The following is a 15,781-nucleotide window of genomic DNA, read 5'->3' as shown; positions in this document are numbered from 1 at the left end:
TCTTAGTAAATTTTTAAAAAATGTTTCAAAAAATTTGAATTTCATGTGATCAAAGTTTGAGGTAGATAATTTGTCATGCTAATTCTTTCATTCTTTAGTATACAAATGCAGTCTCTTTTTGGCAAAAATAGAAGTCTTTGTGAGTTTATCATTATAGCTAAGTACTTTTAGAACCCTTGGTCAGTTACAGACTATTAATATGTGTAAAATCATTTAAAATTTGTATGTTACTGACGAGCACTTTTTTCAGTTTCAATCAAACATTCTCTAACTAGAATACGTGCATGTACAATACCACGCTTAATTTTTTCTATAGAAGTACGACTGCCAGCATAGGTAGGTCGCACCTCATGACCAAGTTCTTCTATGACATTAAGCAGCTGTACATATTTTGATTGGCCAGGTACGGAAGGAACACTTTGTTGGAGGGCTCTTGGATTTGGTACACTGAGTAATGGCTCTGTGATCTTTGTTGAAACTTCTACATTTCCTCGTTCTTCTTCCATCTTCTAACTGTTTTTTTTTTTTAAATAAATACCCTAACAAATAATTCATGAAGAGAATCTAAATTATAACGAATTGAATATCACGAGACAATTGCTACAATTCAATCAATATGTCAATTTCACCTCAGAAAAGAATAAATTTCAGATGATACACAAATACAATTCATATGAAAATATAAGTTTTAAAGCTGAAAAAGAACATGCGAAAGGATTTCGATCACTAAAAATGAAAGCTAAGGAAAGCGCAAATATAACCTCGAATCAAATATTGAATTCTATTTCACATTATGTGAAACTCACCTTTACCAAAACGCTAGTGAAACACGAATATATACTTCACGCAATAAATAAATAAGTGCAAACAAAAATTAAGCGTAAATTTCTACAAATCCGTAAAGTATCGTAAACTATCTCCTCCGCCGTTAGCACTTGTATACAATGTGTATACCTACAGTGCTTTACGGAAAAGAAGGCAGTATATTATGTAACATGTGGCGCTAACTTCAAATTGAACGCGTATATGATTTAAGGGTATAAAATCAATACACAATATTGTACAAAATTGTTTTTCTTTTTATTTCGATATACCTTGTAATCAGTTATATTCAAGGATTATACTTTCCATAGGTACATTCTGTTTGATCAATTTTTTCCTGCAAGTATACTGTAGGTAATTACTAGATACCTATAGTTTTAACCAAAAAATGCAATACACGGTTCCTTAGAAAATATAAATGAAGACTCTTTAGTGTACAAATCGTCCCTGCCTAATATTATCTTTCCTATTCGCTAAATGAGAACTTAAAACGACGGAATAACTCCTTCATAATTTGAATCTATGCACAGAAGATGATGGTCTTTACATCCTCCCTAGTAAAAACAAAAAAAAATTAAATGAAGAAATTAATTCTTTTTCTTTCATTTAATTTATACTCAATATTATGCACTATTGAATGATTAATTTTCTTTAGGCATCCACAAAAGTGCATATGTTATTTCAATTGTTACTGAAAATATTAAGTCATAAATCTATTACTTTCCCAACTTTTTCATTGCTTAAGAAAACCAGTTGCTTACACTTATATTCATTACAAAACCTTACAAATGGGTACAATCGTATAAAATATAAAATAATAGATGTTACATGCACATTTTTGTGGATGCTAAGACACTCCCTTTAAAATATACTGCTGTACTCCATACAATGTACATAGCATTATTTTGTAAAATAATCGACTAAAAATCTAATTGCTAAGTATATCGGCAAATCATTGCCGCGCATTATGTTCTGTTTCCAGTAGACATTCTCGTACAAGAATTCTAGCATGCTGAATGCCCATCTTAAGACGCTCAGCTGCGCTGCGGCTTCCGGCATACGAAAGACGAATATCTCTTCCAAGTTCCTCAATAATAACAAGTAACTGAGCATATTTACCTTGACCAGGTACAGTAGGGAAATTTATTGTACTGGATGGGCTAGCCTGTGCTACTTGAACAGTTTGAACATTTTGCAAATTTCTTGGATTTGGCACAGTGATCACAGGTTCAGGAATTCGTGGAATTTCTGGTACTTTTGGTGGTGGTGGGTCATTTAATTTTGTTATTGTTATTTCGTTTAATTTAGCCAACTCAGTTAGTTTAGCCATTTCTGCCATTTTAGAATATTCAGGCATCTTTGTAATATCATTCTGCATATTTGCCATTTTAATCATTTCATTCATTTTTGTTTTTTCATTCATCTTTGCAATTTCCTTAGCCATCTCATTAATTTGTGCAATTTCGTTTAATTTCGTTATATCATTATTATATTTAGCCATTTCTGTCATTTTTACCATTTCATTAAGTTTGGCTATTTCATTCATCCTTTGAACTTCATTAATTTTTGCCATTTGAGACATTTTCATCATTTCATTCATTTTCGCAATTTCATTAATTTTTGTAATATCATTATATTTAGCCATTTCAGAGAGTTTTACCATTTCATTCATTTTGGCAATTTCAGACATTTTTGCAATTTCTTGCATCTTCATGTATTCTGTTGTCTTTGCATATTCGGCCATTTTTTCCATCTCATATCTTTTAGCCATATCCTGAGACATTTTATTTAATTCAGTCATTTTACTGAACTCAGCAAGTTGAGCCATTTGAACTATATGTTCTGGTACTTTTCCCCTTTCCATCATTTGCTTTAGCTCTGCAGAAATTTTATTCATATTCATTTCTGACATTTGTGCTATTGTTGCTGCATCTGGCATTTTTGAGAGTTCAGCAATTTTTGAAATCTCCCTTGCTAAATTTTCATCTAAGCAACGCTTCTTTTTAGCACGATGCCTAGCCATACGCTGTGCCTCCTGCATTCTCCTTAATGCTGCTTGCTCTTCTGTCTCTTTTGCTCTAGCGTTCTTCATTCTTTCAGCAGCAGAATATAATCTAATAGCGCGTTCTTCTATAGTTTCTGACCTTAATTTTTGTCGTCTATACTCTCTCATTTCCCTTACCTTTTTAAGGTAAGATTTCTTCTTAGCCTTAGGCATAACATGCAATTATGCATAGCATAGATACAATCATCTATATAGAGTGTCATTTTTGTAAATTTTAAATACCAAATTTTTCACAAAATGTACTTTGTGCATGCGTTATTGGTTAAATGTAGCTAATTTTATTATTTCCTTTTTGGTATTCACTATTTGTCCTTACATATTCCTTCATATGTATATAAAGCACTTTTTATATTACTTCTGTACTGTAAAAATTACCTGTAACACAAAACCATTAAATTGGTAAGAACCTTTCTGATTACAGGTTTTTAAAAGAGCTAAAAGAAGTTCATTTACATATTTTGAAATGTAACAAGTATTGTCATCGTTTGTTTTGCTTAGGCACGAGTAAATTTTAGAATAGTTGCGGCTATCGTTTAACGCAAACTCTCATTAAACAAGTTTATCGATAACGGCGATTAAAAATTTATTTGCACTCAGAACGAAAGGACATCAACCTGACGATCTCCTTGAGAAACACCGTAACCACTTTCTTCACGGTAGAAAGCAAGAAACGCGATAATTAATTCGATGTTCCGATGTCTAAAAAGACGCGGGTACATCAAGCTCAAAAAAATTCCATAGCACGTGCGCAAAAATCGAGCGGCGAATACTGTTTTCGAAATACGTGTGTGTATGCGTGCGTGTGCGTGTCGGCTACCTGTGCCGTGTTGCTAAGTAGCACGCAACGCGCATGCGTGCCAATCTAAGAACGCCGTCTTCTCTGGAACGTTCACCAATCACAACAATGGCGGACGCAATTCGGTCAGTTCACTGAAACGCACGATTAACCCGTCGTAAAACTAAACCGCGTCGTAGACTGATCCCATTTTATATCCGTATCTTCTTCACGGCGAAACACATCCACCAATGTCGTTTGTACAAAAATTACTTTGCTTTTTCTTAAGATATCCTGCAGACAAACGCACAAAAGCAATATCGGCCGACATGTAAGATTTTCGTTCGGAGCCACTTTAAGGGGCCAAGCGGGGTCGCCGATAGGCTGCGTGTGACGTGGTTGCGTTTATTGACCATAACCCCTTCCTACTCCCGTCTGCAACTTCACGACGGACAGGTGTACGACCTGAGAGACCGCAAAACAATTGACCGAACCGACCGCGTCTTAAAATACACGACATTGTCAAAGAACCGCAAAGATGCATGAAATGTTTCGACCGTCTTATCGTGTCAGTTAATGGTGATTTTACTCTTCTTTCTCGTCGATAAAATGATCGTTTTCTTGAAAATACTCGCGTACAGCAAATCTTCTCCGTACTTTGAAAGAATAGTTCCTTCAAGGAATGAGAAAATTTTGACGTGATTTCTTCGGTTCTTTCAAACAGCAAGGTGAGACTAACAGTGAGCTTGTACAGAAAATGCATATTCGATGAACTTTTGAATAACGAAAACACTTTATCGGTGATAATTCGTAATAATACTGATAATTTTACGAAACAATTCGTTTCGAAATTTTGTACTATATTTCGAACGACAAATGTGTGAAGTTCGTAGGAAAATTAGTGAAATAATTTATTTTGCATATAGAGAAATTATTTTATTCTAATTGAGCAGAAAATTTTATCTTCTCTTTTTATTTATGCTTTAATGATATTATAAAGAGAAGTTAGATTGAATTACTAATTACTAATTTGTGTTATAAATTTATTTCGGTCTCCATCAAGCATTCTTTTATCAGCATCCTAGAAATTCTACTACCAGCATATGTTAATTTAATATCCTTTTCTCATTGCTCTATGATTGTCAATAATTGAGAGTATTTATTTTATCCATATGCTGAATGTACAATAATTGATGGATATTGTATAGGGGAATATTGAAGCTGTTTAGTATTTGTTACACAGGCAGAGTTAACAGTTTTAAATGTAATATTTCTGAAATATTTGCTTTGTTTCTCCTAAAGCTTTCTTTCTTCTAGCTCTGAATCTTGCCATTCTTTGTGCATCGTGAAATCTTCGAATTATAGCTTCTTCTTCTGTCTCATGAAGTTTTGTTACAGGTCTATGTGCATTTTTCCTCCTTTCATTAATTGAACTAAATTGTTTATTCGTTTTTAAGGCATACTTGCCTCTGTTCCACTTGTAATTGTTCATTTTTTCATTAAGATACGTTGTTCCAATTTCACAATATTTTCATAAAAATTATATATATGTTTTATAAAAAGTTGTTAAAAAAATTATTTGAATTCACCTCTTCTTTTGATGGATGTACACGCATGCGTCGGTGCATATGATTCGGAAACCAATCATAACAATGGCGAATCGTTGTAGTATTATTAAATTTTCGAATCACGTGTATTTCGATGGAAAATATTTCACGTTGACTTTACTACATTAACGTCTGCATTAAGTTTTGATGTTTTTTACACGTTCATCAGTCAGAAGTACTTGCAATTATTACGAACACTAATGAGACACAAAAGATCGTCATAACTGCACGTAAGACACGACTTATCAGTTCTTTTTACTGCTAATTTCGCGAAAAAACCCGAAAGACTCGGTTTATTGGAGATTAGAAAGAGAGAGTTCTAGTCTGCTTTGCATGTATTATTATCTCAAGGTGATTCACTCCCAAAATAGGAACTTGCAATTAATTGGCGGTATTTGTTATGCTTTAATATTTATAGGTGTAATGCTGTTCATGCGGGAATTGCGTTTTACGAACGTTTAGTTATAATATCATTTAGTAATTGTTGAAAACCATATTAAATATTATTATGTTAAGAAATTTGCTTGAAATACTTACATTTCATCAATATCTTGCAGTGTAAATGAGAATTGTATTGAAATATATATATCAGGTTTATATAAAATATAATTTAATTATATATAAATAAATACTGTATTAATTTCTACAAAATATTTTTTCATATTTCAGGTTGTACATGAAGGTTTTGAACATTATGTTACATGAATTACAATTATAAAGGTGTTCACAAGAAGGGATATCCATTCTAATTTTTAACATGTATGTTCCATCATATGAGTAGTTGGCAATTATTTATAAATAACTAGTGTTATGTGTAACTACCTTGTGTTTGGATGATTTCATCTCCCTTCATTTTATAATACTTTGATTTACTTTGCTAAAAGGTAAAAATAAACAGATAAAAATCTTCTTTGTATGTATATAAAAAGCAATATATCATCAAAAATTGTTTCATAAATTAATACCAAGTTTTTTATATAAAGAAATTGTAATTAAACTTTGTCAGTAATAAGAAGTTCATCTAGTCCCATTCTTCCTCTATGTTTCCATATCCTAAATCTGGCTACATCTTTTCTCGTAATAATTCCAATCACCTAGAAAGAAGGTAGAATTATAATATTTTCTACATCATAAAATTTTCTAAAAAGCTCTATTACCTCATTCGTATCGTTAACTATTGGCAAATGTCGAAGACCTAGAGCTCTGAAGAGCCGAAATACTCGTGGCAGTGTTGCACACTAAAATAAAAGATATTGGTACCAATCGTTTCTTTCAATTCACAATTTATAGTTCATTTGGCAAGGTAATACTAACATGCTGTAATGTATAGGGAGAAGGGTTCATGAAAGGTCTTAAATCCATAGTATAAGTTTTTTCTTCTTCAGTTACAGTCACTTGGTCGATTGTTGGATATCTAGGATATTCTTTTCTGAACATTTTTATGTTTAAGGATTTATCCCAATATTCAGAATATTCGTTGAATATTTTATTTTGCAATAACACTATTAATTGCGAACGTATAATTAATCCTCGGAATCGTCTATAACATGGTATTTCATTCTACAATAAAAAATAGCGGTAGATGCAACAAAGTGATCAGAAGTTTTACATGTTAAATATAATTGTAGTGTTTGTTACCTGGTCGCTGCTAGGAGGGTCAACTACAGGAAAACCGTTAAATGTTACGCATTTAAGAAGTTCTACTATATGTCCTACATTTTCTACAGTTTGTAACGTTACTACTGGATGGCTCATTATCTCACTGGCATATATATTGTTCGTTAATGGTGGGGCTTCCCATGGTAATAAAGGAATTCCGGCCATTTGCGTATGAATATCATAAATTCCCTATAGAATAAGTGATAATAAAAATTATTTGGATAATCTACAAAAGTTTTTAAAATTCAAAACATAAACTGATATATTTGCATGCCTCATTGAAAAAGTCTCCAACCCATTTAGCCATAACAAGAACTATTATAACTGGTAAACCAAAGGATATTCCTTGAGTGGCTTCTATAAGTATAGCAGTTAAACTTATGGTCATTCTAACTACTCCTCCCAATTGAGCAGCTGCGCCTAATAAAGCATACTTTCCAGGGTCTAAAACGGCCTGTAATAATTTACAATAGTTTGTAATTTGGTATAATAACTTCATCTTACTTTCATAATTTTTTCTTACACAATTTGGAAAGGTTTTTGCAAGGCCTGATCCAATTAGTCTACCCCATGCAGAACCAATTAGGAGGGATGGAATGAAAAGTCCACTAGACATAGATAGACCAAAGGTAGCAGCAGCCAATAAAAAGTAGAGGATAACAAAAATAGCTAAAGTTATGTTATTATGGGAATCTACAAATAAAAGACTTATTGAATAAATCCTATATTAGTTGTCATAGATATTAGAAACATACCTTTGGAATCATGAAACAAAGATCGTACACTACTTTCGGGAGTTTGAAACCATAAAGTTGCCACTGCACTGTATTGGCCTTCTGCACAATACATCTGAATAGGAAACTTGGTGGGATCTTTTCCTAATGGTTTGCAATCACTCACGAAATAAATCATTGCAAACCCCATTGATGCACTTAGTGCAGCAACAAAGAGAGCCTCTATTACTTTCAACCATTTCTTTTTTACGTATCGTAAACGAAAGCAGGTCATTTTATAATTTATATAATTCCAAAGAGCACCTAGAATTCCGCCAATTGTTCCCATTATCATGAACAGAGGGATTTCGTAAATCTGATAAGGCATGCTCATAAATTTTCCAAGGTTTAGCAAGCCTGGATAAGAAAGATCACCGGGATGTTCATGATATGTACTAAGAATAATATTTAGTGTAAACGTTGTAATCATACTAGCAAAAAATGTTCTCCATGTGAGGCTCTGATTAAAAAAGCTAGTTCCTTCTTCAATACTGAATAATACTCCACCTAAATAATTTTTAATCAATTGATTAGTATTTATTCTATGCATATTATTCATTTTATTACTTACCAATTGGTGCACCAAATGCAGCAGATACACCACAAGCTGCACCTCCTGATACAAAATCTCTTTTCTCATGGTCTTCTCTAAAATATTGAAATATCTTTAAATCTTTCCTAAATGTAGTGCTTTTTCCTTGTGATATTCCTGCAGCTACCACAGCTCCGGAATGTATCATAGGTCCTTCCTACAATTGTTTCATTCTATTTTGAAACACTTTATACCAATAGTAAGTATTAATAAAGAGAGTAACAGGATAAAGGATATTTACTTTTCCACCAGCTAGACCTCCCACTACTGTACAAATTACCCCTATTATTTTTACTGCTAATGTTTTAATGCGAACAACTCTAGGTACTTTAATTCCATTCAAGTAACATTTCACTTGTGGTATACCACTACCTGCTGCAACAGGTTCCACATAAGATACTAAAATAGCTCCTATTAAAACAGGCAGAAAATTTAAGACTAACCATAATAAATATGGAATAAATAAACAATTTTCTGTCACACACTGATCCATATCTATTATTAATTGTAAGGAACAGCAAGTAAATTTATATCTATTCCTTTTCTCATGTTTAAAAAACAATACAAAAGGATACAAAATTTGAGGTAACCATATTTGTAATTTGTTAATATTTCTATAGTTATATTTACAAAAGAAGCTATAAGTGCTGTGCAAATGCCTATCAATAAAAAAATAAACCATCTAGCAAAGTTCTTCTTAACTACAAACTTATACCCTTTGCTTCTTTCTTCATCTTGAAAAAGGTGATTCTCGCAGGGATCATAATCTAAACTCTAAAGAAAAAAAAAAATGCAGATATGTCTTATATATGATATTTCTTCGAATACATAATTAGTTTCAGGATAAGATAAGATACTTATAATAATTAATGTAATTCATAAAATTCACCAAAAGTGAAGATAAATTTAATCAAGTAGCAATAAGAAAATTATGCTATAAAAGAGTGAAGTAACATATTTATAAATAAAGCAAAAACTACCTCATAATTAGTTGATAGGAAATTAGTAGCACCAGGGGTTATTTCTTCAGTATTAAGCCTCCCTTGGTTATTAGTAAGTGTTTCCATAATATTCTGCGATGACACAATATCATGGTTGGAGGTAACATTCTATTGAAAAAGCAAAAGTAAAATATTAGAAAAAGGTATGAGAGTCTAATTTGGTATAACACTTGTATAACATATGTAGAAGAAACTTTGTACTTGACACTATGACATAAGACAAATGTGAAAAGATGTCAATTAGGTTATGCGATTTTGTCAAAACAAAGGTAAGAAAAAATGTTTAGTGTCATGCACATTGTCGTCGAATCATCATTGTTATCATACCCGAAATCTAACTTTAACATCTTCATTGGAGTATGACGCAAAATTGTTTCTTGGTTTCAATAAACGTTCCTTGTCGTCTTCATCGTTAACACAACTGTCAACACTGTCATCGATGCTGCTGTTTATTATTACGTTTATGTGTGTAGATGTGTCCGTCATTTTTTGATCACTACCACCTGTATCAGATTTTATCTATTAAATACTAAGCGTCAGTTCATCGCTGAAGCGCAGAATCTACTTCGTCATAGCTAGCTCTCACCGGGTACTGTACGCATACAAAGAAAAGAAACATGTACTTTACATTAGTAATCACGTGATTAATAGTATGATTCAGTGAAAGAGAGCGGCGCTCAACAGCTGCATTGTCCCCTTCATTCGTTTTGACTGATCAATCAAATTTCTCTTTTCGTCCATTTTCTATCGTTAAGACATGTTCCACGCGTACAATTTTATTACATTTTTTCTCCATTCACTTTTTTCAATTTAAAACAAAAATTGACAAGAACAAAGAGGATTGGAAATATTGAGTTCACGCAATTCCGGAAGTATCGTTCTGATAACGATGATTCACCAGCCCTACTTATCATGAAAGTTTGGACATCTGTCATGTCATCGGAATTTTTAAAAACAAAACTACAAAAAAAAAAAGAAAAAAAAGAAATGGAGTTCATTTTTAAAAATACAAAAATTACGAATATACAAGTAGAAGTAAAGGAAAATGTTACAAATTTCTGATATTAAATTGACCGACAAGGAATTCAGATAAATTTTTATTTTTTTTCAATGTGTCATTTTACAAACATTCCAGTTTAATATTATATAATTCATACTGATAATAATTCTAATCGAATTATTACTTGCTGCGCAAGGTTATGCCTCAATTAACGAGACTCTGAACTTTGCTGGTCCCTGATTACGCTATCTGAAATAGCAACGCGTATTTACGTCGTCGACATTTTTTATCGTTCGTCTCGTACGACAATTAGGTTACGAAAAAATATATTTCTCATTTCATCTTATACTAACTTACTGTTAAAGATACGTTTCCTACTAAAATATACTTTTTAATCTATATACAATCGTTATAAAAAAAGATTACCAAAAATTCATCATCGATCCTGACTAACCTAAAAAATTCTACTCTCAATATTTCTGAGCCCTGAGATTTCGTACTTCCAGATACAACGTAAAAAGCGTGTGAAGTGCTTCTAATCTGCTATTCTCCTCCGAAGGAATGTCTAAAAGATTGGAAACCAGATCTACAAGCTCTGGTAACGTACAATCCAATTCTGTAAAGTCCAATTCAACTTCGTTTAATTTCTCTTCGACCTCAGGTGGCCATTGTTGCAACAACGAGTCGATGTCCGGCATCGGTTTAGTTAGGTTAACGGCGAGCGAATGTTTGCTCCTGTGAAGCTGATTTATATCTTCGATCCACTTGTCGATCGATTTCCCATTTTTCTCAGCGTCCTCGATCCTCTTGATCACCGTTTGCCTCGCTGCACCTGCGCTTCTCAAGTGGCTACGTAGCTGCAAATGAAGCACTGCTGGGTCAGATTGATTGGTGCAAGGTTCGTCCAGAACTGTCAAACCAATTTTCTCCTCCACACCATCCGGTCGCGGAACCTTTATGAAGGCGTCTATGTCGCCCACTGCTGGAATATAGTCGGGGATAAACGGTATCAGCTTGTAGTTCAGCTCTATCTTCTGTGGAGTGTACCTGTCCAAGGATCAAGTCACTTCAAATTAAACTAAATTGTCAATTGAAAATTTCTACATCACACAGAGTGTCCCGTAAATATAAATTTAGTAATAGTGAATAATTCTACGAATAAGCGAGAAAAAGGAGGAAAACGTAGAATAAAAAACATTGTACTCTCAGAGACACCTTGTGTAATAATAAAAATTTCGAATCAAAGACACCTCATTATGTTCTGAAACAGTTCCTTCACCTCCGTAGACACGTTTAAATCGTCGAAATCCTTGGGATTGTAAATTTCGACAAGCGGAGCATTATTAGTCCCTTGTATATCATCGTCGTCGCTCTCCTCGCTGTCTGATGGATCGCTGTTCAACCCCATAGATTTTCCAAAGCTGTTCCCATGATCGGAATACCTAGGAACAATTTTTGCTAGATGGAAAATTTGTCGGGGAAATGTTTCGATCAATCGTACCTTCGAAAATTCAACTTTTCGTGAGGTGAATTTATCCCCATGCTACTTCGACTCTCGTTCACCGGATGTTGCCTCGTTCTTTTCGAACTGGATGGTCTACGGCTCACTGGACTCTTTATTTCTTCAGCGTTACGTACCTCGATGCTCTCGTCGAATTTCGTGAACGCTGAAATGTTGTGCGTGTCCTCCTCGTCGCTGCTATCTTTGATGTCCATAGTAGATCGTTTTTTTTTTCTTTTCTTTTTATACACTAGATAATTCTTCGGGAGAACAATTCCACGCAATTGTTGGTAGAGAACAGCGAGTCTGAATAAACCTGATTGTTTCGGTCTCTGTTTCTATGGTTTCGCGGTGGATCGATGAGCGCAGGCTCGCGATCGTCGTTCCAACGCGCGTTTTCACGTATTCTTCAAATTTTTTTATCTTTAAATTAGAGAAGTGTCGATATTGTTTCTTCCTTTCGTGTTTCCAAAATTTTCACACAAAGCGTACGTCTGTAGGAGTTAACTAGCGGATCACGATAAAGCCGAGTGTCGTTTTATTGCATTCTGTAATTCACGTGGATCATTGATCCTTCGATTATTTGTTCGAATTACGATTTTATGGTTAGATATCTCGTGGTACATGTCATTTTCTAACAAATACGACGTTCTTTCAATTAGTTCGACGTGATAATTCGTTCACATAATTTATACTCCACTTTACTCGCTTCGTGGAATTGGCGCTAATCCGAAGATTATCGAACCGAATCTACCGTTGATCTTTCGCAAGAATGGAACGCTAGGGGCAATAAAATCATGCTACTTTTTACGGTCACCGATACACCTAGTCGCAATAAGTTCACACGATATAACTTTATTAGCCGATAAAACACGCCTGTCGTAGAGAGGTAACAATTTTTCCTCGATAAAATCAATCGACCAGAACATTACCAATATACGTTGTTTATTCGTAGAAAAGAAAGAACGTACAATTAACACTCTGTATACAACACCGATAATAAATAAAACGACCAAGAAAATATAATCTCGAGAACGTGAATCAAAATTTCACAAGCGATAAAAGTAGAAAATTCGTGTACCAAGGTAGCGAGAAGTACAAAAATTCTCCAAATTTCCTCCGATACGAAAGGCACGTTATAAACTTAAATACACCCTTAAACGACGTGAAAATGTCGATCAAAAATAAAACCACTCTAAAGCTCTTGTAAAAACGTTAGACAAATAACGAGTAAGTGTAGCTGAGATAAAAAGGGAAGAACAGAAGACGCGAGTAACAAGTAGTAAAATGCTCGAGGTATTTTAATCGAGAGATGAAAAGAAAAGGAATCATCGATCGTTGATACACGGCTGTTAACGCGATCGTCTGCTTGAAAATTCACGTCGAAGTCGATTCACGCGGAATGATTCATTATCCGCGAGCTATCGATAACGTTAAACGGACGTTTATTTTACGGAATGTTAAACAACCGAGACTTATTCGTCGTTTTTAACGCTTCTCTACCGGCGCTTCAATGGGAATTTTCAACGCGACAATTTTTTTTTATCTTTTTTCGATTTTTTACGTCCTTGAAAACGAACGAGACGAAGACACAAGTAGTTTCTAAATAGATTGACATTTTCATCTATTATACAGGGTATTTCCCGTAAACCTGACCGCTTCTCGTTCGCCTGATCAACCATTTCTGTGTGGTTTGATGGTATATCTTGTGTGTGGTTTGGGTACTTTGAGAATTTTGCGGCTGAATTGAGTTCAGAGCGAAGATCGACTTCTTCGGGATCCTCATTGTCCTCTTCTCGCCGGACGATCGAACTCTGGTGACATCCTCGTCCGAGAAATTCCTCTTCGGAATTCGTCCGCGTGAACAGAGGGAATCCCCGCAGGCGTGGAAGCAGTTTGTGGAACTGGCGTTCGAGTGACAGAAAGGATCGTCTGGTAGATCTACGGTGAGTCTGTGAATTGAAAGAATTTTTTTAATTCGAGGAAAGTAGAAAAATTCAAACTTATCCTTTCAGGTTTTCTAAAATTTTCTAAAATAAAGAAAAAAGAACGTTTAGCTTGGAAGAAACTGCAGTCTTATATCGAAGAATTTGTAAACCTTCGTGATCGATATCCGTTCCTTTTCTCTGAAGGAAGAGAAAAATACTCTAGAACCTCCCCGATAATTATTTACCCATTGTAGAATTCCTTTTTCCTTCGAAACAATTCTACAACTAACGTTTCTATCCCTGTAGGCGCGTAAATCTGGCTTTCGTTCTTCTCACACTTGGACGAGAGGACTACCAGAAGAAAAAGCACCAGGCATATGATAGAAAAGGCGAATATATCGGTGGTGATGTTTCTCAACGTTAAATTACGAAGCTTTGTGTCCGATAGATCAAAGTCGTCGTTACCCGTGGCCAGCCAGAAGAATTTGTAGATAATCAAGTCCTGTGAAAAGTAGGAGGAGAATTATATCTCGTACGACGAAGGTTTAAGCGTATTTTCCTGTCGGAATGATCGAAGCCTGAACAACTCCATTGTTCTACAACGAAGAAGGTTGACCATGCAATCTTACACGCAGATAGATGGAGACCTGACGGATAATCAGCTGCACGAGATAGTAAATGTCGCTCAGATTTTCCATCATCGATTGCCACTGAATGATCATCGTGAACTTGGATCGATCGCCTTTATGATCGCTCTGGAGATGTAAGGTGGGAATTTGTTAGGACATCTTTTGCCGGAAAAATCTCACATTGCTCTGTCGACTGCTCAGAATTTGACAAAAGCTTCGCGATAGAAGAATCGTAGTCATTTGTTCGAAAATCGATACTCCTGTCGACTTTCCCCCCTCGAATAATTTGGCGAAACTTTATCTCTTCCGTACTATTTTCTCTACTTTTCGAGCTGTTGCGAGTTTCGAATAATCTCCACTCTGTATGTAAAGTTCCCTTTTCTAACGAATAATCTTCGTCAAATTGTACGAGCGTGTATATGCGGTTGCAAGGTCGGTTGCTGCTCTCGTGCAGTAATAACTTTATTACCTGAAAGATAGCTCGCCTACTGTAAAGTTTCTCCGTATCGTCCATTTAGAATTTTTGTCAAACGATTAATAAATATACCGCTTAATGAAATTGCAATTATTTCGACAATTATCTACCCTGGAAAAACCAACCAATTAACGAAATTACCCGTAATTCTCCACGATAAAACGTTCGACACTACGGAACGCGTAATCCTTTGATCAGGATCCACGCGTTAGCTACGTGGCGCTAGAAAAACGCGATTAAAACACCCAAGTTTCGTTTCTCTACCGTGCAACATTGCTAGATCGTGATCCTTGAGCGTTACTCGACAACCAGCTATAATCGACACACGATTGAGAAATAACGTACCACATGCACCTTGCAATTTACTATGCAACAACCGTGACTCGAGATTTTACCCGATCAACACCGTTCTTACGATCAGCGCAGCCACCGTGTCGAAATTCAACGTTCTTTTTGGCCCCCCCCTTTATTTAACGCTGCCCTAATAACCGCTTCTACAAGGAAAATTTCGATAGAGGAAAAATATCTCCAAGTTTCCCGCTAATTCGCAGTGTCAATTCACGTTTATCGCATGTCAGAGGAGCAGACGTCACGCCGAGCTCTCGTTTCGTGCGTCCGTTCTCTCGATATTTCTCCTGTGAAATCTCTCACTTTCAACTTCGTCGAGTGCACTTTTCCACGTCGATCCGCGTCGTTTCCTGCTGTCTACGGTATTCGTAACGTTTTGCAATCTAACGCACACGTAACACAGCTAAGTAACCTTCTTTAATAAATTAATCGTAGTAAATGAGAGGCTTGAAAATCCTTAAAAATTAAAAACCCACCTTGAAACGTCAAATTTCTTCTTTTTTTAGTGTCTCTTTAAGAAAAACATTGGCAATTTTTATGGTTTTACAATTCTGACCTATTTTCTTTCACGCGACAAAGAAAGAAACACTCGATTCTTTATCATAG

The 15,781-nt window shown here is 34.9% G+C and overlaps 6 protein-coding genes across 6 annotated transcripts; all 6 read right to left on the bottom strand.

The window, feature by feature from the left end:
* Positions 1-227: 227 nt before the first annotated feature.
* On the bottom strand, positions 228-921 carry LOC108578839 (cyclin-dependent kinase 2-associated protein 1-like). Its single transcript, XM_017942244.1, has 2 exons — positions 807-921; positions 228-539 (listed from the first exon to the last, which is right to left on the bottom strand). The coding sequence occupies exon 2, from the start codon at positions 504-506 to the stop codon at positions 228-230; it is 279 nt and encodes a 92-aa protein (XP_017797733.1). The 5' UTR covers positions 507-539; positions 807-921.
* An 853-nt stretch (positions 922-1,774) lies between these two features.
* LOC108578837 (IgA FC receptor-like) lies at positions 1,775-3,208 on the bottom strand. Its single transcript, XM_017942242.1, has one exon. It carries the CDS (start codon positions 3,038-3,040, stop codon positions 1,775-1,777), a length of 1,266 nt encoding a protein of 421 aa, XP_017797731.1. The 5' UTR covers positions 3,041-3,208.
* A 1,489-nt stretch (positions 3,209-4,697) lies between these two features.
* Positions 4,698-5,154, bottom strand: LOC108578799. The gene is given in 2 exon segments (XM_017942196.1): positions 4,698-4,941; positions 4,943-5,154. Coding segments are annotated over 2 exon segments (456 nt in total).
* Positions 5,155-6,055: 901 nt separating this feature from the next.
* LOC108578843 (H(+)/Cl(-) exchange transporter 7) lies at positions 6,056-9,870 on the bottom strand. The gene is made up of 13 exons (XM_017942249.1): positions 9,622-9,870; positions 9,274-9,402; positions 8,869-9,067; positions 8,535-8,788; positions 8,273-8,450; positions 7,684-8,208; positions 7,452-7,621; positions 7,203-7,382; positions 6,908-7,117; positions 6,584-6,829; positions 6,427-6,507; positions 6,235-6,363; positions 6,056-6,146 (listed from the first exon to the last, which is right to left on the bottom strand). Exons 1-12 carry the CDS (start codon positions 9,778-9,780, stop codon positions 6,262-6,264), a joined length of 2,433 nt encoding a protein of 810 aa, XP_017797738.1. The 5' UTR covers positions 9,781-9,870; the 3' UTR covers positions 6,056-6,146; positions 6,235-6,261.
* An 894-nt stretch (positions 9,871-10,764) lies between these two features.
* LOC108578890 (intraflagellar transport protein 46 homolog) lies at positions 10,765-12,010 on the bottom strand. Its single transcript, XM_017942301.1, has 3 exons — positions 11,796-12,010; positions 11,545-11,736; positions 10,765-11,341 (listed from the first exon to the last, which is right to left on the bottom strand). The coding sequence occupies exons 1-3, from the start codon at positions 12,008-12,010 to the stop codon at positions 10,765-10,767; spliced, it is 984 nt and encodes a 327-aa protein (XP_017797790.1).
* A 1,412-nt stretch (positions 12,011-13,422) lies between these two features.
* On the bottom strand, positions 13,423-14,445 carry LOC108578892. The gene is made up of 3 exons (XM_017942302.1): positions 14,353-14,445; positions 14,014-14,225; positions 13,423-13,747 (listed from the first exon to the last, which is right to left on the bottom strand). Exons 1-3 carry the CDS (start codon positions 14,443-14,445, stop codon positions 13,423-13,425), a joined length of 630 nt encoding a protein of 209 aa, XP_017797791.1.
* Positions 14,446-15,781: the final 1,336 nt, after the last annotated feature.

The sequence above is a fragment of the Habropoda laboriosa genome, unplaced genomic scaffold, assembly GCF_001263275.1.
Source record: "Habropoda laboriosa isolate 0110345459 unplaced genomic scaffold, ASM126327v1 scaffold62, whole genome shotgun sequence".
Taxonomy (NCBI): Eukaryota; Metazoa; Arthropoda; class Insecta; order Hymenoptera; family Apidae; genus Habropoda; species Habropoda laboriosa.
The sequence above is the reverse complement of the archived record's forward strand: the minus strand, read 5'-3'. Positions and strand labels throughout refer to the sequence as shown.

Excerpts from the sequence above, each read along its gene's own strand:
- LOC108578843 (XM_017942249.1), bottom strand. The coding sequence starts at position 9,780 with ATGACGGACACATCTACACACATAAACGTAATAATAAACAGCAGCATC. Across the intron at positions 7,622-7,683 it reads TTTGTTTCATGATTCCAAAG|ATTCCCATAATAACATAACT; the intron begins GTATGTTTCTAA and ends TTTTATTTGTAG. Across the intron at positions 6,508-6,583 it reads CTCCCTATACATTACAGCAT|TGTGCAACACTGCCACGAGT; the intron begins GTTAGTATTACC and ends CTTTTATTTTAG.
- LOC108578837 (XM_017942242.1), bottom strand. The coding sequence starts at position 3,040 with ATGCCTAAGGCTAAGAAGAAATCTTACCTTAAAAAGGTAAGGGAAATG.
- LOC108578839 (XM_017942244.1), bottom strand. The coding sequence starts at position 506 with ATGGAAGAAGAACGAGGAAATGTAGAAGTTTCAACAAAGATCACAGAG.
- LOC108578892 (XM_017942302.1), bottom strand. The coding sequence starts at position 14,445 with ATGATCATTCAGTGGCAATCGATGATGGAAAATCTGAGCGACATTTAC. Across the intron at positions 14,226-14,352 it reads AGGTCTCCATCTATCTGCGT|GACTTGATTATCTACAAATT; the intron begins GTAAGATTGCAT and ends TACTTTTCACAG. Across the intron at positions 13,748-14,013 it reads GCGCCTACAGGGATAGAAAC|ACTCACCGTAGATCTACCAG; the intron begins GTTAGTTGTAGA and ends TTCAATTCACAG.
- LOC108578890 (XM_017942301.1), bottom strand. The coding sequence starts at position 12,010 with ATGGACATCAAAGATAGCAGCGACGAGGAGGACACGCACAACATTTCA. Across the intron at positions 11,737-11,795 it reads GAAAAGTTGAATTTTCGAAG|GTATTCCGATCATGGGAACA; the intron begins GTACGATTGATC and ends AATTGTTCCTAG. Across the intron at positions 11,342-11,544 it reads CTGTTTCAGAACATAATGAG|GTACACTCCACAGAAGATAG; the intron begins GTGTCTTTGATT and ends ATCCTTGGACAG.